This window comes from Megalops cyprinoides, chromosome 21 (assembly GCF_013368585.1).
Source record: "Megalops cyprinoides isolate fMegCyp1 chromosome 21, fMegCyp1.pri, whole genome shotgun sequence".
NCBI classification, from domain to species: Eukaryota; Metazoa; Chordata; class Actinopteri; order Elopiformes; family Megalopidae; genus Megalops; species Megalops cyprinoides.
The window spans coordinates 19,746,545-19,766,949 of record NC_050603.1 but is presented as its reverse complement, the minus strand read 5'-3'; the positions used below and the strand labels follow the sequence as shown (position 1 = coordinate 19,766,949).

Genomic DNA, 20,405 nt, shown 5'->3' with positions numbered 1-20,405 from the left:
TTTGTCTGTATATACAAGCCTGTCTGCTTAAATATACCAGCACAGAACAGTGATATTACACATACGATAACATCTGTGAACATGAATAGAAATCATTCAAAATTCAGCATGTTTAGTAAAATTAAAGGAAGTATGCCTGACCAGACTGCACATTGTGTAGATATGTAATTGTAAATGATTGGTAGATACCATCTCCCTTTGCATTAGTGCGTTGTGCATCGATCCACACTAAGACTGAACAAACAGCCGTACAGCATTGGTCTCTATTGTGTATGGGAGTCAGTAGGCAATGCATTTTTTATAGATATTACAGTGGATTAAGTCTGTCTATAGAAAATGTGATAGGCCAGCAGATGTCAGTTTGATAGATTACATTACTGTAGGAGTTTTAGCTGGAATATGTATTGTCTTGGGAAATCCCGAGCAGCCAGATGGTTACACATATGTGGTACCCCTTTGTAGTAGCATGTGCTGGTCTCAGGTTGTGACACCAGAGCAGGAAAAGCAAAATCGCGTATTAAATTAATTATTTAATAAGTGCTTGATGCGATTTTAGGGTAACCTTATATGCAGTGCTGTATTTGCAAACAGTTTTTCATCATAATGTTTAACCACATTGCAGGCCTCGTCACCATCTCTGCACAGCAGTGTGCTCCTGAACAATCTGGTCCATTTTTATGAAATGTGATTACTGAGTTTACGCGTTTGAGTTGGTATGCCGCAATGTAGGCAATCTCAGGCTCCCTCGATAAATAAAACCATGTCTGCTCCCTCTGCAGCAAAGCTCCTGCAATGGTCGGGACCAGCCGACAGAACCCCAGAAGGGCGAGGCCAACTCCCTGGCGCCAGAGCCAGCGGAAGACTGCAAGTGGGCGGGCCGGGCTCTGGACCCAGAGAAGGACCACGCCCGCTCCGTGTCCCTGTTGGAGCAGAAACGCAAGGTGGTCTCCTCCAGCATCGACGTCCCCCACGCCAGGTAAGGAAGCCTCGTTTGCAAGGTGCGGAGCCGCCTGCATGGCAGGGGACCGTGGAGCTGAAGGCCAGCCGGAGCTGAGGCCTCGGCGGCTGTTTTTCCCACAGCAAATTATTTCCTGCCCCGAACAAGGACAGCGTGTGGGTTCTTCAGAGGAGATTGATAATGAGGTAGAGTAGAGCCACAGAAAAGCGTGAAACCACTCTGACATCATCAGTGGCGCCGTCCTCACTTAAGTATCACGGCTCAGACCACTGTGACATCATCATGTGTAGAGGAAGCACCACTAATGTGTACAAAATTGTTCCGTTTGCTCTGTAAGGGCCACACTCAAGGAACAGTAATGGCTACTTGCTGTACTAAGCTTTGCTGGCCTTATAAACATGAAATGAAATCAGTTCAGTTGTGAGATGTAAACTTGGCAATGTTAACAGGTTGAGAATATAGGCTACCTGGATGGAGGAACTAAACCCTCTAGAGCCTTCAATACAATGGATATCTCATGAGTTATTTTACCATGGCTATAAATGATAGCTGTAAAGTTCTGTGCTCAGAGATGCTGTGCTTGTAATGTATTTGCATACCGTGTTGGCATGTGGATAAAGTTGACTATGATCAAGACACCTTTCTCTTGCCTCACCTGTGGGTGTGGTCTATGCAAATTAAGCAACACCCAGTGGCCACGGCAGCGCATTGCTATTGAAATCTGAATCGTAAGAGAATTTGCCTTTCAGCCTGCAGGACCAGCAAGCTCAGTATAGCGCTTCAAAGACCTGGAGTCAAAATAAGTTGGCACGTTGATACATTGCCATTAGTTGGGAGTCTTTGGGAAATATTTAAATGGCCCAAGGCATTCTTTCCAACCGAAAAACGCATCGACCTTTCCTGCCTTCCATAGACTGAAATGAAACTCCAAAGGGATTCAGACCGATATTCATGTAAATATTTACACAAACATGAGTTCTCATTGGCAGTAGCTTGAGCTAGAAAAAACCCCACAGAACATTACTAAAGAAAATTCAGTAACAGAATTAAGATCAGTTTGCAGGGCACAGCAAATACTCTTTTGACTGAGGATACTGTGCATTCCCTACACAAAAGAGTTGTAAGAGTGCCTTTGTTGATATTTTAAAATTATTTAGTTTAACATTATTGAGGCCTTAGTTGCTACCTTGCTATATCAACATACATGGCCCTTTCCCATTGACTCAGTTTAATTAACAGAATTGCATTTAATTTGCTTATTGTATGAAAAGAAAAATAATTCATTGCCCTTTTCATACCACTCTTTCATACCAGGGTCTCCTGTGTCCCTAAAACTTATAGATTGTTTTTAAGTCATATATTTTATGGATTAAGCTTAACAGTAGATTCCGTAATTTAAAGAGATGCATAATATAAAATGTCGTCATTAACTGACATCATAAATGAAAGTTATCAATGAAATATGGATATTAGTGGATGATATATTGGTAACAATAAGAGGATTTTGCCCCAACCCAAGGTTACTTAAGGTTAATACTCTCCCATCTTTCAATCCATAAAAATAATGCTATTTATTAATGGCATCCACCTACATAATTTATCTTGCAACTATTGTATTAACGTCTACTCGTTACAGTGGGTGGAAGAGCCAAGAAAAGCATTGTTTTCACATCTACACCTACAATCCCTGATATGTGAGCCAAATGTGAGAGGAATTGATGAATGTTGTATGAAGTTATGCATGCGGAAAGCAGGTTTGTAACCAGGGGTAACAGAAAGTGTTACAGGTGCACCTTGGCAATCAGAGAAATACACTGTGATATGAAAAGCCACACAAAGTGATTGGTGATTTGTGATTGGCACATGCAGCCAGGATGACCATTTCACACATGCTTAAAGGTGTTTCTAGCCTATCCACAGTTCATCTGGGGCATGACGTAGATATGTGAACCTTGAATCTATTCAAGTAACATGTCAAAATGCAAAAAAATGTTCCTTTGCCAACCAATTGGGCATGGCTGGATGTAGTCAGGGACCAGTATCCATGACAACAAGCATGCCCAGCTCTAGATACCATGCCTGGAAAAATACAAGTTGAATGAGCAAACACTGTCAAAAGTTGCTGACCCACAGCCATAAGACCAGTGAAATACGAGTGAAAACTGGTGATGTTGTTCAGAGTCACATCTAAGAAGAAAAAACAAGAAGAAACCAGAAGTAAATAAACATGCATAACCAAAAGTATTCTTGCTTGAAGGCCTCATAATGTTTAGTGCTGTTTGATTTATCTTTTAGCATTTTTCCCTGCATCCTGTTTAGTTGGTGGTGATCTTGGTCTGCCATTTTATGATGTTTGTCTTACGTAACACAGGACTGCATGCAGTATGAACATCAGGTGGCAAACCTGGTGAATTGTTGAACATTCAAAAACAGTCTGACACACACATCATCACGTATCTACCTTGAGTGACTTGGCCCTTCATTTCAGCACAACATGCATTGGGGGGAAAAAAAAAACATTTCTGATTTGTGGTCTCCATATCAACTGGAAACTCTGCACAGTGTCTCTCTGTTCGGGCTGCTGTCATAGTGTTAATGTGGCTTTCTCTCTGTTACGTCAGGCCACGGCAACTCGCGAACAGTTCCAGCTGTGGTCACTGTGGTTTTCCTCATGTTACATTCTTCAAACTGAAAATGGTAGCTGTTTATATCCAAAATAGAGATGTCTGTTTTTTTGTTCTTGGAGTTCCTCGAAATGTGTTGTGTTCTTAAGTTTGCGATGGCTCTTACTACTTCCCACTTACTTGCTGTCAAGTTCAGCATCTAGGTCTAATCAGTGGTCTGTTAATGGCGCTCATGATATGTTGCAATAAAACGATTGCTTCATATTTGGATTTGCCAACAGCGATTTTTTTTTAAACTGTCAAAACTGACCAAACACTTAGAGCTGAGTTAATTCCAAGGTCATGAAATTGAGATGTTAGCATGTGATATGATGTAATTGAACCCAGCTCGGTATTGCAACCATGAGCCATTGTGTGTCTTTCTAGGAGTTCTCTATAGTAGAAAGACCGCTTTATGACTGAGTGCAATGCGGTGGCCTCAGTGACATAGGAATATCATTGTTTCTATAAGACAGCTCTAGGGAGTAATCTACAGGAAGCACACGCAGAGTCAAAAATAACCACATAAGAAAGTTTGTGAAGCTTTAATTCATCACAAGGAAAAAACTGAGACCACACCGGCAGTCCCAGCCCGAGGTTTCGGCAAAGCCTTCATCAAGGGAGTACTGGTAGAGAGTAGGCATGAGCAGACCCTGGCATGCGTGTGTGTGCACACACAAAGAACACTGAACACACGCCTGTTCCTTTTTTTTTTCTCACACATAATGAGTGAGATATGCTGTGCCAAGAAAAAGTATCTGCACAGTGTCAAAAGGATGAATCCATCTTTTTCGCAGCTGAGGCAGTCAGATTGGATTTCCAAGCCATGTGTTTTGTCCACTTTTCACCAGTAACGAGAAGACTGTTGGTAAACAGATTACGTATTGCCGTAGGAACCTGCTTTTCCCAGTGCGTTTGCCTCATAAATTTGTAGCCCAAACCAAAGGTGATCACGCGTTCCTCCATACTAGGAGTGTAGTGGTGTTGTGGGTTTGGCTACATAGTGACCCCTGTGGTAGATGCATGTACTGCAGCTGTGACCTTTTTGCCAATTACACAGATGTCACCCTTCTTGTGGGTCTAAGGTGCCAGGTGCGTTTAGTCCTCCACCTTCTGGGGAAGCATTTGAGAGGCATGTGCTAATCTGTCTGGGTGTACTGGACCGTTTGAGTAGGCTCTGAGTCATGGTTTGGACAGTACCTGTCGAGTCCTCTTGGTTTAGTGGCACTCTATGGGGCATGACTTAGTGAATCAGATTTGCCTTGCTATGAGGTGTAGCCTCTGGCAGTCTCCTGAGTGTTTTTCTCCAGGAGGTTCTCGTTCTCTCTGAGACTGTGTGCCTCACTTGTGAGCCCGTTGTTCTGGGACATAGTTCAGTTCCTGACAACCTGTACTTAACTTAATTTGTCTCGATTTTGTGTCCCCTGTTAACCCCAATGTATTAATTTGTTGGTGAACAGTGTGCTGACTTCCTCTGTCCTCAGAATGTGTCAGAGAGTAGTGAACTTCCTTGTACAGACCAGTAGCACACTTTCTAAGACAGAAAATAGACGGTTAGCTAAGTAGCCTTGTTCTGTGAGTGAAAGACAGCTACTGGGCTACCTTGTCACTCTGAATAGGTGTGTTCAAAGAAACTGAGGAAAATCTTAATGCAGTAGTCTCTATACAGTGGTGTGTCTGACATAAGAAACAGCAGGACCTGTGTCACTAAGCTACAGGCCTGTGCACTGGGCTATGTATTCTTTCTGCATGTATATTTGAGTTGCTGACTTTCACTCATATCCCCACTCTTGGCCTGCCTAAGCCTACCATGCCATCTCTTGTTCACCACAGTGCCCCTAGACTCAAACTGATTCCATGAACTGATACACTTGTCATGTTATTCCAGTGTTAAAAACTCCACGGTTTTACCGGAGTCTCTTGACTGGATTTTCCGAGGGTCAGGAAATAATTTGCCCGTTTCTGTCCACTTGGCCCTGGGTTTGCCGGTTTTTTGAATCCCTGTGTAAAATGCACTCTGCTCTGTGTTAAGCCCTTTGTGCCAATTTCCATTGTGAAACTGTGTTATAACAAACAAAATCTGATTTATTGAGATTGCAGGGTTACTTAGCTTACATTATGCTTAACAACACACATAATGTATTGCTTTGACCTTTAAATGAATTCACTTAATGGATGCATTGTGGAAAGTTAAAAAGGTTTTGATTTTGTTTTAGATATTTATTGTATTTTAGTGCAGGTTTTACATGAATCAAATTGATTTTTTTTACCTTGATTTGATTTCTTTGTATTTCTTCTATATTAAAGTGACACAGACAATTTCATTATAATGGCTTTGGCTAATATTGGTATAGAGAAATGTGTGCAAGCAGGAAAAAATGTAATTGACAAAAGCCATTTTCTCAGCTGAAAGCATCATCCTGTAGATTCTGTGGTACATGGCAAATATGTGTCTCTTCCTTAGGTTCAGCTAAAAAGCCCCAGGTCTCTGATCTGGGAGATTGAGGGGTCCTGTACCCACCTCAAGGAGTGACCTCGCCATTACGGTCTTAGTATGCAAAAAGGAGCCCCACTGCAGTCAGTAGCAGACCAGAGACCTGTTCAGGAACAGCGCTCAAAAATCTCCCAAAAACACCAAAAGAAATGTTTATCCCAGCTACAGACAGGAGACAAGAGGATCTAAGGATTTGTGGAATAAAATCCCTTGAAAAACATGACCTTGAGGTTTTTATTGTGTCTTGGCAAAGTTCCTGCATTGCTGGTGCTAAAAAATGTGCCTTGATGTTCTGATGGCATTCCATTAATGTAACCTAGATACAGTTGCTTCTGAACCGCAGTGGGGAACCTCCGACTGGTTTTCCTTATTTTTTTTGTTCTCTCTTACAGTACAGAGGATGTGGCCTGAAAAGACACATTGTGTTGTCCTATGTGACCCAGGTAAAGTGTTTGGTTGGACGTGCCAATCTTAAAAATGGACTGTTTAGGGGGTGTTTCATTGATGAATACTCGGTAAGACAAACTGAGTATACATAATACAAACCAATATATAGACTTTTACGGAAACAAAATGAACCTGAAACTCAGACTAAATTAAATAATGTTTGTATAGCAATGATACTTTTTCAGGGAAAAGAGCTGTGGTGTCCTTTGTGACAAAGCGCATAATTTTGGTACATTTGTACCAATATAAAGCACGTTGATAAATATGAGGGGACTCAGGCTGTAGATTCATCTGTGATTTATTCATACTTTGACATTATGAATTTTCTCATTAAATTTTCTGTATCAATTCCCCATTAATGTTCCATGAAATCTTACACAAAAGTATAGTAGCCTTTTAGAATGTTTGACCCAATTTTCACTAACTGCAAAACCTTGAGTGAGCAGTCTTATGCAAAATGAAGTATCTCGATGTATCCCACTGGTACCTCAGTGAGAAGTGTTGTTCGTTGATGTGTGCGCCATGGCGCATGTAGAAGTTCCATGTTGCACTCTGGAGAAATGTTAAATCGCGGACACTTTTGACTTCTGCCATCCTGGGCAGCTGTAAATTCTGTGCTATTCTTGGAAGGGTTATTATTTTTGCTCATGCAGGAAATGACCACGGTAATAAGAGCTGGCAAGCTGACTTCTGGAAACGGAGCCCTCAGAATGTGACAAATAGCCTTCAGAGGGCTAATCACAAGCGGAGGACGTGGAGTATAGTTAGGGGGGAAGAGTGGACCCCCTCATTAAAGTAGAACAGCAAAACAACACACTTTGTTCGGCGGGGTCAGCCTGCAAAACTGGCTGTTTTTAGCGTTGCACCCCTCGACTGGACAGACAGCCTTTCTTCTGTTGCTTCTTTCTGATTTTCATGCACCTCTGTGGCACATGCAACATGAGGCAATGTTTGCGCCTGCTCGGTTATCCCAGAAAATGATTAAGCTTTTCTGGCGCTAATTTAACTACGTGAACACAATAACACTAAATCCTGCACTAGCATTACACGTGAGGCGGGATGGGTTTGAGCTGTCTACTCATGTTTAACCCCACCCAAGTGTGACAGCTGAGCGTATATTTTTTCAATTTGATTTTCCTGATTTGACTCAGAACAAAGTAGTTTATTGTCAGTGTAATGCCTACTGTCCATGTGTGCTGTTAGATATACGCTGGCAGAGTGCGGTGAATAACACTGAGTTTTACTGAGGAAATCCCTGGATTTCTGCATATGTTGAGCTGGTGATGCTGTTTTCCTTCACTCCCCTGCATATGGATTTTTTTGCCCTGTAATGGCTGATAGTTTCCGGAAATGTGCAGGGGGGGGGGGGGGCGCCGCAGAGCATCTGAACAATATGGTTTCTCAGCAGAGCTGTGCGCCATTTGCCAAAGAAAACAATTCGCCTCTGAGAGGGGTGGTGACTGCTGGTTCCAGACCATGTGATTACCATCTGAAAAGCACTCCTCTCCGTTGAGCCCGAAGATCTGCTGTGTTGGACGCCGTCCCTGCTTAGAAACAGTAACTTTTCATTTCGGCTCGCTGGTCTCCCAAGTCCTGCATCTGTTATCAGATTGGATGTGCTCTCTGGCTGACTTTCCCGAGCTGCACGTTGATCTGACTATTTCGAAATTGCGTTATCTGATTGGCCCTGCTTGCGTGCTGCTAAAAATACGCTCCAGACGGTGGGCTTGCAAAGTGAATGAACTGGTTTTGGTAAAGCTTGTTGGATGGGTTAAGGTGCAGTTTAAAGCGTCCTTTGCAACATTCCGTCTGCCCTCCTAACCAGTAGGGGCCAGCAAACAGCAGTCAACAGTTTCATTCAGCTCTGTCAGATCTTTTATGTAAATTATTCAATTCTTCCTTTCACAGTTTTTAAATATTGCAAGAATTCCTAACCAAAGAAAAGGGAAACAAACACAAATACTACACATTATGTGAGAAAAACATGAAGCTTTGAAATGTGCATGAAAGTACCACCAAGGACGTTTGCAGACTGTGGTTGGAGACTGGGTGGAGTTTTCTCAGAGCGAGAGTACCACAGGCAGGCCTACATAGACCAGAACCATAAACCGCTCCTTATGGAAGGCTGGTCTCGCTGTGACATTCACAGAGTGTATACAAATATACTTCAAACATAGGGGGAGGCCACCAGTGGCTCACACAGGAAGGAGATTGACAGTTATGTGGAAGGTCTCGTGAGGTCTGAGAAGGTCCTTGTTAAACTGACTGTGAGCTCCATTGAGCCAATTTAGATTTCAGCAAGAAGTGCTGAAGGAATTCATACCGATCAAAAATGGGCTATCGCACACTGGAAACGGTGAGACTCTGCAGGTTGTAACAAGACATCGCAGTGGAGGGTTATGGTTAAGGTCGCATTTTCTCCTTCAGCCTCGTTTGCCGTACCTCCTCCTTCAGTCTTATCCTTGGCATGATTATAAGAGTGCTGAAAGTAGATGTACTCATGTTTCATTAATCTCCTCAATTCCAGAAGTGAAAATAAAAATCAGAATGAAATATTTTACACAGAACAGGAAGAAATTTCACTTTAAAAAGCGCTGTAAAATATTGACATGAAATGCGGTTTCATTGCAGAAGCATTAAACATTTAGGTATCTGCTCTGCACTCAAATTCAGGTGAAAAAAAAAATGTAGCTGAGAAATCCAAGAGAATGGTAGCCCTTAACAAGTACCTTATGTGTTGTTGAATGCTTGTAGAGTTACCATAACAAAACTGTAAATAGCTTGAGCTATTTGTGGCTGAATAAAGACAGTTCCCACTGTGACAGCTTCCCATGTGCTGAGTTCTGTATGGACACAATTGCATTACACACACAGTATGTCGTATATTTTAATGTGCTTTGAAGTTATGTGATACACATGTGTATGTGGGAGTGGTTAACAGTGAATTATGTTTCAAAATTCCATACAATAGGACCAATGACAAAATCAATTGATTGAGATCGTATTTTTATTTGAAGTGCATGATGTCACTTATTGTTTGTTTTTTTTAGCTAGCTAGCTAAAAAATCATGTATATAACTGTGTGTTGGCTAGTTACCTATTAGTGGCTACGTATTACATTTTATACCTTTCAGGTAGAATGGAAAAAAGTGACTATTTCTATGAACTACTGTAAACTAAGTGAACTACAGCTTCTATTGTCTATTTGTTATTAAGAAAACTTTCAGGTGTTGTTTAGGTACTAGAAACCAGATATAAGTGCTAGTCTAAAACATAGCAAGCAAAATGTTTCACTGTTTAAAGTGAGTTGTTTGCAAATGAAGTAATAGGTTTGGCTTCATTCAATTGAAAAGTAAATTGTAGCTGAAATGAATGTGAAGTTGTTGATTAAAAGTAAAAAAAAAGAAAAAAATCTTTAAATGAAATAATCTTGTGGAATTGACCTCAAACTTATAGTTCAATAAACTGGTTACGCCTATTCAAAATCCAGAAATTCATATCCAGAATAACAGAATACAATTAAATGACAAAACGTAACATAGTAAGTCATTCCAGAAAGTTTTGAGTAATTTTGAACAGTTAGTAATATTTATACGTGCCTAGCTATAATGTTATGATATTTTTTTCTGTTATGGTTGTGAATGGGTCATAAAAGGTGACGTGTTTAGAGAGGTGTGATCATTTCTTCTCATATGACGATTACCTCTGCTTCAGTACAAGGAAAGAGGTGGTTTATGATGGACACTGAAGTATCCTCGCCAGCAGTAAAAAGTTTCAGTTGAATGCAGTGGGGACTCATTTGGTGTTGAGCTTGAAAATAAAGTTCACTCTCTTCTGATTCAGATTTTTTTGCAGTTTTTTTTGTTGCAGAGTTTTGGTATTTACTATGCAGCTGTGTGGAGATTGTCGGATCAGTTATTGTTTTGAAGGCATTGGGCCTCCCCCATTGTGTACCTCTGTCAGCACAAAATGGATTTTCTTTAATAACAGTCGCTCGTAACAGCCTATTTTAATAACTAATTGCTGTCATGATAAAAAGAAAACAATGATAAGGCACGATAGCTGTCATGAACAAAACAATAGTGAAAAATAATGATGAATTATAGTAGGCAGTAGAAATGCCTTGTTATATAAGATAGCGAACTCTGAAGCGTGATATACATATATATATATATATATATAATATATATATATGCAGCCTGTTTATTGATATGATAAACTAGAGTGTGATATCCTCTTTTGCAGCCTTAGGAGCAGTTGGGGAAATGAAAACAAATGTGAGGCTATGGTAGCTTACAGACTGCAAAACAAGAATGTTGGAGGCTCTCAGCACTAGCTACCCACTGCAGTAACTTTGCTTTGCCTCTCTTTATATGCCATGCACAGTGTGTGGTTTTTTTCATATGCTGTACAAAGTCCTCTATCATTCAGCTAGCGGTAGATCTGTCTCCGTGTCAGAACTGTTGCACGCGATTGTCTCTGAAGTTCTCAGCGGGAATCCGCCGTGAATTAAACACGTCAAGGCCGTCAGTGTTCTCAGAGGCTCGTCTGCTAATTACACCCAGTGCGTTGCTGTGGTAGCTCCAGTACATGCTTTGTGTCGGAGAAACCGCTAAGCGAACATATTCGAGCGTGTATCGCCACGTCTCTGTATTCAGGAAACCGTTCCACTCAGCGCGTGCGTGTGTCATAGAGCTGAGAGAGAGCCAGAGATCTCTGCGGAATATTACACTTCCCCACCCTCACGCACATAACATGCGTCACGGGTGTCCCAGCAAACGGAGTTAACTCAATCCATTTGCATTCAATTACGTTGAGATATATTTTTAATAAGTCCCCATTGCAAAATGTGCAGTTGGTTAGAATTTTGGTTTGGGGCAAATGCATTATGGAAGAGAAATACACTTTGTTGTCCTGGTAATATATGTCCGGTTATAATTATACCCATCAATTTCGACACTGTAGTTGGTGATATAAATTATTGATTTCTGTCAAGCTGACAGCATTTATTAATTAAAACAGAGACAGACTAATTTAGCTCCCCGCATGAGTGTGTCATGATTGTTATGATTTAATTTGGGGGCACACTCATCAATTTTATCACAGTTTAGCATAAAGGGAGCACAGAGCACCACATGGCTGGAAGCCACCAAAGACCCCATCACAAGGAATAAAAAAAGAGAGATCGACAGAGAGGGACGTGGAGCAGGCCTGAGATGCGACTCTGTTGTTTGTGTGAAGTCTTGAGGTTATAAAGATGAGGGCCGGGATCCAACAGAGCTGTTGGATAATAAAACTCATGACAATCATAAGGGTCAGGATTTGCAACCCCACCCCCCTACTCCTGTGGGCTGTCACAGCAGAATAAAACAGGTGGTAATCGTAAGATAGCAGTGATTTATGAACGACTCCCGCTGTGTCTCAAGCTCGCTTCAAAATAAAAGGAAGGAATTTGTATTTCCCATCTGTAAATGAAGGGCGTGATACAGAGGAAACATCATAAATATAGAGTGTGTAGGGATTAGAGGGGAAAACCGGGCCCTGAGAGTTGGCACCCAAACCTCGCCTTGCTGCTCGGCTGTTCATCTCAAGCCAGTGCTTACTGAGAACTGCTCTCACTGAGGTTGTCGCCAGTCTTCCCCCTCCAGTAATAGCCGTTCCAGATCCAAGGACTGTCAGATTCCAGTCCACGTTTTGCCACGTTTTTTTTCCTTTGTTTGCAAACATGCCCTCACATGGAAGTATGAACTAATTAAATACGTGATCTCGAGGTCTCGGAGAGATCTTGGAGGCTCTCCTTGTTTATCTTTGGATATTAAAATAAAAAAATCTAATTGCTCTGTGAATGCCAGGTTTTGGCAATGTTGACTGGCTGCATACCATCGAACAGTACCATAGGGAGATCCACAGTACTTCAATAAATAATGTCCACCCTGCCTCTGCTAGGTCAATGTGCCAGATGTTACAGGAATATATTCTGGAGTGGCATAAAACGCATCACACAGCTAAATGGGCTCTCCAGTGTAAATCACCAAAGTAATATTTTCATTTTGCGTAAAAACAATTCCATGTCAGCGTGTATTCAAATCTAAACCGTCAATAACGGGAGAACTAATATCATATGCAGTCTCGTTTTTTTATTGTTATGCTTATTAATTATGCATTAATTCCCTCCTCTGTTACTAACCGAATCCGAGGTGTTTTGCATTGTTTGATAAGCAATGCAAATACTCATACAAGTGAGCCGGGGAAATCGTAGATGGCTGGGTTTGCGAAATTCCTGGGGATTAGAGAACGGAGCTGGCAGCTAATCAAAGATGGCACTGCTGCCTTATGTGCGGTTAACCGTTAGCATCTTCTCCTTTTGACAGACAGCGGCAGGATCGTTTTACCCCATGATCCAATGAGGGCTTTGTTTTTTGGGTCAGCCTTCTGGGGGTGCATTTGAACAGCAGGATGGCAACTGTATACCGTCGGGAAGGTCATTAAAATGAAAGGTAAAACGATGCATTTGATGAATTGCCTTCACCGCGGTGGTTGTGTGCCCTTAAACTATTTTTCCCATCTTCGTACTCTTTAAATAACCACTAATCCACCCCTTAACTATCCTCTTTAACCGTTAGTAACCGTGATTGTAATCCCTCTGAAGAATGTGAGGTAATGTGAGGTGAAGGTCACATGTTGGATTGCAATGGAAGAGGTTTTAGGTCTGTTACCGATCCAATTAACCAATCACCCTGGAAACCAGCAGCGGCCTGTCTGTTTGCGGGGTAAAAAAAAAAAAAAAAAAAAAAAACAGCTTGAGACGAGAACACTCAAGGTCGTGGTGAGTTTTGCCCACGGCTGTTTTTACTTTGCCATTACAGCTAGACACCTCTAGGGGACGTGCGGGAGTGTCCCGGTGTTTTTCGTCCCTGTCGGCCCAGTTGTCTCTATGGAGTTGCCAACAGCGGCAGCTTTGGGCAGGAGCTGAATGTTGACGCCCGTCACGTGACCGGCTGCGTTGTCCCATCTGCTGTAGATGTTTTTATTCCATTACACGCCTCTAACTTTCCCCCGTGTCAGAGGGAGGGAGGCCAGAGCGTGGCCAAACTCCCAAGGACTGCCACAAGTCTCTCCCCTCAGGAGCGGCTCCTATTTTAATATCAGATTGCAGGGAATATTGATTGGGCCGCTGCAACCGAAGGAGATGCAGGGGTGCAGGCATTACCTCACAGAGCACAGATACGCTCACCAGTGCATCTTTCTCTTTCTCATTCTCTGTTTCTTTCTCTTTCCTTCTCATCCTGCTTTTCTCCCCTTCCTTGGCAGCCATTTCTTATCGATTCGTCTGTAGTCTCGCTTTCTCTTGTCTTTGTCTTTCTCTCTCTCCTCTTTTCCTGTCTCTGTCCTTCTCTCTCCTTCTCCTTTCTTGTCTTACTCTCCCTCTTTCACGTCTTTCCCTTTCTTTTTCTCGCTCCTTCTCTTTCTCGTTCTTTCTCTCCCTCTAGTTCTCTCTCCCTCCCATCCTGCTCTCCTTCTCTCTCTGGCAGCTGTTTCTGCCTGTTCTGGCCACTTCAGCAAAGGGCAGAGGCCTAGCTTGCAGAGCACACACAAACAGACGCAAACACACACACACACACACACACACACACACACACACACACACACACACACACACACAATAGAGAGAGAGCTCGATTGTAGTTCTTGTTGCCCTGGAAATATAATCAGGCACTTTATTGCGTTTCGCCAGTGATAAAAAACATCCAAGGCGGGGCGGGTCCCCACCCCTCCATACCCCCCAGCCCACCCTCACAGCGGGCTCGTTGCCGTGCCCCCCCCCCCCCCCAACCCCCCCGGTGGGAGTGGCCAAGACGTAATGCCCATAAACAGAGCTGCACCTCCAGCAGCCGGTGTGAACAATAACCAACACCCCCCCCCCCCCCCCCCCCCCAAGCTTTGCGGACAAGTTCCGTTCTCCGCTCGCTCCCTTTGTCTCCTCGCTCGCTTGTTTTTCCTCCCCCCCCCCCCCCCGTGCTCTGGACGCGCTGCGAGAGAGGCGTTATTCAGCTGCGCTGCTCCCCGCGGCATGCTGCTGCTAACCGCGCTGGCAGCCAGGTGCGCTCGCAAGATGGAGACGTCCGAGTCCGGCCCTTTATCCGCTAGCGCCAGAAGCATGCGCGGCCCCCTGCAATACGCCAAACCGGAGGGCCAGGGGAGTCTGTGAGCTTGCCCAATTATTCACCAGGATCGCTGGCTTCTAAGTGGATCGCATGTATTCGGTGGATCCAAGTGGATTACAGGAGATCAAACCCCCATGTCTCGTTTAGATTTAAATGTTATTGTAATAAATATCAAATATTAAGTGTTCACGTTGTACCGCGTTTGCAGCCACATTAAACAGTAATGTTACAGTAAACCACTGTACTTGGTCACAGGAAACCAAGACCATCAAAAATTGATAAGTCAAACATATTTTGAAGTAAGGCGCAGCGGTTATCTGAAATCCCTTGTTCAGAAATCCCTGTAAAGCTCTGTAGTTGTACATGCTCAGAGTCTTTCTGTTTAACATGAACAGTAAAATGAACAAGGGAATCCCCCCCCATATGTTTCAGGGCTGTCTTTTTCCAGCCTATGTGATCGTCACACTTCTGACATATGCAAGGATTTCCCAGCATGCAGTGGGTCCCAGGAGCAAAGCCGCACGAGGAAGGGGGCGGGCGGGTGTTTTTCCGTCTCCTTCGCCTCCACTCGGGGAGACCCTTATCGTTCTAATTTAGAGGTGTGCATACCCCCGCCCCTTAAAAATAACAAACTCCCGGGGAAGAGCACTGATTCGACTGCCTGATTACCGGGGGGGTCGTTTGTTTTGTTGTTGTGAGCAAGGCCGGGGAAAGGAAAGCCAGCGCTGAGGGTAAAAGCTTTCTCCTCCGCCGCGTGTAATGATGAATAATGGGAGATAATGTCCCCTGACAGGAAACTGGGAAAGGTGCGTTTTGTTTATAACCCAGGCCGGCTCGCAGCCGTTCCCAGACCCTCCTCCTTCCCTTCTTTACTGTACCCCAGGGGCATAGTCTCGGGCTTGCCCGTGCACACGGCATGCCATTAAATCCCCGAAAAAACGAGATAGGGGACCACCGCGACAACACAACGTCCGTGAAAGTGCCCTTTAGGTAAATATTTAAGTGGGGGGGAACCCTCTCCCGACCACAGGCGGTATAGAGGCAGTGTCTGATGATTTGTAAAGATAGAGCACGCCACGCTTCCTGTAGATTGATGGAGCGGCTTTAGGTGACAGGGGAGAGGGAATTGGTGGTGGTGGTGAGGGTGGGGGCGGGGATGCTCGGGGGAGGTGCCTGAGGGGGGGGCGCCTGGCTTTTTACGAGCGCCTGCTCTCTCTCTCCCCCGAGCTGTAATTGGAAAAGCGTTGCTCCCCTCTCCACTGATGGGATCTGTCTCGGGGGGTCAGGCGCAGGCGGCCGCTGAGGGCCGGGTTGGGGGGGCGGACCTGCACATGCCGCTGCACACGCAGTGGAGGGCTTAGCGGTAACGAGAGGATCAGAGCCGGCGGACGCGGCCGGCCGACCCCCGGCAGGGCCTAACTCCATCTGGGCTTAACAGGAGCAGCCAGATGCTGACGCAGTGCAGAGGTCAACCCCCCCCCACCCCCACCCCGGACACCCCCACCCCACAGACAGAGAAAAAGAGATAAGAGATGGAATGAAAGAGATGGGGGAGAGAAAGAATATCTGTATGGACAGTTGAATAAAAATTGGCAAATGAAAAGGTGGGTGTCCCTCTGCAGTAGCACGGTACCACAGTGGACTCTGGTATGTTTATTGACAACTGCAAGTCAGACCCATGATCTTAGTAGCTGTTGTGGTGGCTTTCATACTAGAAGTTCTAATGAACTAATCAGTCAGTGCTTCCATTCAAATGAATGCTACCTCTGAAAGAGGCTACTAAAAGACTTGTTTACAGTGCAAATGGACTGTGTGATGCTTTTAATAAAGGGTTATATATGCTTCTGCAGGTGCTGCGTAATTAGGTGTGGTCCTCCTTCACCTGGACGTGTTCCAGGAAGCTTCAAGGAGATCAGGCAGGAAGTGAGGTGATGAGGCGGTGCCTCTCTCACTGCACAGGTCTCTGTAGAACAGGGAGCCAAGGCTTTTTGCTTCTGTCAAGATGTGTGGTGTAGTAGCTGGTCTGTGGTGGTCACCCAAGAGGTGGACCCTGGTCACTCATCAGTATGTAGTTGGATCACCCTGTGCCTGCCCCACTTAAAACCCTGACATGCCAGGCAGATGAAGAATGAGCTGGTTTCCAAATCCTGTTTTTTAAGACCACATTGAAAGACGTCCTCCAAGGAATCCTGGCCAGGATTTTTTAATGTTCTGTCGGTTGTGTCGCATAGGCAGATATGTAGGTTTAAGTAGCTTAAACCGAAAATCGATGAGGTGTTTTTTTTCCCAAACGAAAGCCTATTTTACAATTCAGCCCAGCAGATTAGCGCTTCGCTCATCGCTTTGAGTGTCGCCGCATAAGTAAACAGCATGTGGTCCTCATTTGGAAAACAGCATCGTTCCTGTGCGACAGAGAACACCGCAAAATGGGCCCGTCTCGATTTTTTGGGGTCGCAGATTGCACCCGGCCAAACGCGACCTTTCCAAACAATGCACCGGGGCATTGGAAGTGTCCCCATTGGTGAATGTTAAGGATGGCACCTCGTCGAGCTAGAACAGCATTTTGGATGGGGGGTGTGTGTGTGTGTGTGTGGGGGGGGGGGGGTGCTCTCTGAGGCTCTATAAATAGCAGAGCACCAGACAGCACAAGCAAAGCACAGCATTTTGTTTTGTCTGTCCGCAGATTAGAAAGTAAACAAGGGTATCTGCTATTAAAGTGAAATGATTGTTTGACTGCAGCTCTGCCTGCGGCCTGTGGCCAGGCCCGCCCCCCCCCAAAAAAAAGCCGTTGTTACTCCTCACTGGTGGGTGCCGAGAGCCGAGGGCCGGCCTTGGAACGCAGCCAGCTGCCAAGGCTCCGCTGACCGACAGTAACCCCCCCACCACCACCCAGCCCCCCCCCCCCCCGAGCAGGCCTGCCCACGCGGCCTACGGGGGAGGGACACGCCCCAAACCTGCTCGCGCCAGGGCAAAATGGAGACCGGGGGTGCGGTGGAAGTGTGGGGTGCGGGACGGAAGGGGGGCCGAGGGTGGTTTGGGCGGTTTTCGGGGGGGAGATGTTGTTGTGGCATTGAGAACAAAGACGTAGCTCTCATTCACTCCCCCTCAGCCGCTCTCTGGTGTAGCGAGAGGCCAGGGAAGCTGCAACGCAGAGGGGAAAATGATTACGGCTGGGATATTGGGTTATAATGGGGGTGGCCGGGTGGTACACGGAGAGCGCGTCTGTCCGTCAGATGTCGAAAATTGATATTTCAGCAGTGTAATTTGCCAGTGATGTTCATTAAACACTCGGGTAATGGTCCCCTGTAATGACCTAGTCTTGTCATTCTGTAGGATTCAGGAAAGAGTATTTACTTTGAGCACATCAGTACTGACCATGCAGCTAGTGTTCTTAAAAATCACTAAGAAGACAGAGGAGAGCTCTGTCTCCAGAGATTTACTCACTTTTACCCAGATTTACTGAAAATGCTGTAATTTTCAGAAAAAAAATCCCAAGAAAATTACACATTAGCAGCATTTTTGTCCTTGGTGAAAGTGAGGATTGTGGTGGTTTTACTCTGTGAAACAGGACAGTGCTCCAAAGCCCGCAGGACCCTGAAACCCGGAGAACAGCCCAGCTCGGTCCCTTTGTTTCGGGCCCTGAGCAGAAGGCCGGGTTCAGAGAGGTTCAGGCCCAGACGGCGGATGCTGTTGAGTTATGACAGGTAACCATCGGCGCATACATCGCAGTCTGTCTCCCGTCTGCGGGACCGTCCGCCACCGTCTGCGAGCTAACGTACCATGAACAGCCGGAATCTCGCGGTCAGAGCCGTCCTGCGTTTCACTGGCATGGAAGACGGACCGCCTTCTCCAGTATCACCCAGTGCTGGTAAAGGCAGTGGTGTGCTGTGCTGGTAAGCAGGGTTCATGTATAAAATGTTGCCACTTTGATCCCCAGGTATGCCCCTGCCTTTGTAGAGGTACTCAGCCTGAATTGCTTTGGTAAACATTCAGCTGTATGAATGGCTGATCTGTAAGCTATGTAATTCACTTTGGATAAGGGTGTTGGCTGAGCAAATAATATGCTAAAATTATTGTTGGACTTTGTCCCACAGAACACTGGATTAAACAAGGGTTGCATTCAAAGGTGTGTGCATTGAGTTGATCTACTTTTTATTTGCCGGTTCTGCTGGGTTCAATGTAACCTGCTCTTTGAGACCTCTTTACAGCAAAACGGAACCCGTGCATGTATGTATCAGAATATCATTAGACACCAACACTTTCTTCAGTGAGAAATAAATTCCTGGCAAAGGAAACCATACAGGAAATGAATTGGAGCGCTCTTGTTGGCTTTGTTCATTTTAACTGCCTTTGTCATTTCGGTTTGTTCTGAAGGCGCTCAGCCATAAAGATAAGGAGGAGGTTTCGATCCTTTACAGATCTTCAGGAAGTGGTCTTTGTCCTCGCGGCGGCCCGTTAGAGCATAGTAATGAGGCGCATCTCTCTTTTTTTCCACACACGCTGCTTCTGCTCTGCTCCGTATGCAGATGCGCGCATTTGGACACGCGTGTCATTACCTGCTGATAAGCAATAGAAGAGGCTTTTGCTGTGTGGCGGGGAGATGACTGATTTACTGGCCATTATTTACGAGGAAATGAAGTCATAGCCCAGTGACTGCAATAAATGCGCGGTCGCTGCGCGCGGAGGAGAAGGGTCTCGCTACGAGCCGGAGCTGAGGCGCCCAGGTGGTGCTCCCACCGTAGGCCTGGAGTCACAGGCAATTATGTGCCATTCACTGTAACGACTAAATAACATTAATCTGTTCAGACCAGATCTCGAGCCATAACACTGCTGTAACCCCGACCTTAACAGCTAGTAGTCCTGTAGGGGGCTAAGGCATGGGACCAAAAGCAGTTGGTATCATCATGATCCAGCAGTCATTCACTATTTTGGTCAGCAGATACCGGATGTAAGTAGGAGGCCATTTAGGCCAAGCGAAGTTTCTCAATGAGCAGTAAGTTTATGCTAACCCCAAACAGGGAAAGTATAATGAAGTCAAGAGCTGTAGTTACGTTGTCTTGCGTTGGGACATGCAAACAGTCTGGCTCCTGCTGCCTTCAACCCACGAGGAGTCCGGTTCGTTTAGGAAAATACAGCGAGCGAGAAATTGTTGCGTAACCTAACTCTAACCATAAATTGACTTGTTTTTCACCCGTCGCACAGTCTCGATCAGGTGCAAGCGCAAAGATGGGCTTTACAAGAACCGCAAGCGCGATCGCCTGCGGCAACAAGCGCTCCGGCTCCAGCCCCCAGCTTGTTATGCTCGGGCAGATGTCAAGACTGAGGGTTTTTTTTTTTTTCCCGCCATCGGGTTTCTCTCGCACCGCGTTCAGAATGGAGCGAGCCCCTCCTGGAAGAAGCGCGAGATGGAGGAAGGGGCGGAGTCGGGGGGTGGGGGGTGGGGGGGTTGGTCAGTCCCCCGAGAGGCCGCGGAGCACGCCGGGCTTTCTCCAGGCAATTAGCATTGCTGAAGCCAACATCGTAAACATGACCTTAAGTAGGTCCCCGTCATCGATTTTAATAATCTCTTAAGGGTCTTCAGCAGCAAGGATGGCCGCAGGTGGAGAAAAATCGCAGCCATCTTTCTCACTCCTGCTGTAATGTGTTTATCTTTGGAGCCCAATTATATTGCCAACTGC

At 45.1% G+C, this 20,405-nt stretch overlaps 1 protein-coding gene across 1 annotated transcript in view; it reads left to right on the top strand.

Annotated features, from left to right (window-relative positions):
- znf704 (zinc finger protein 704) overlaps window positions 1-20,405 on the top strand; it is a 41,614-nt gene that overhangs the window by 7,998 nt on the left and 13,211 nt on the right. Inside the window, exon 2 of the mRNA XM_036515893.1 lies at window positions 780-976. Coding sequence (XP_036371786.1) covers window positions 780-976 — 197 coding nt within the window. The remainder of the gene's footprint in view (window positions 1-779; window positions 977-20,405) is intronic.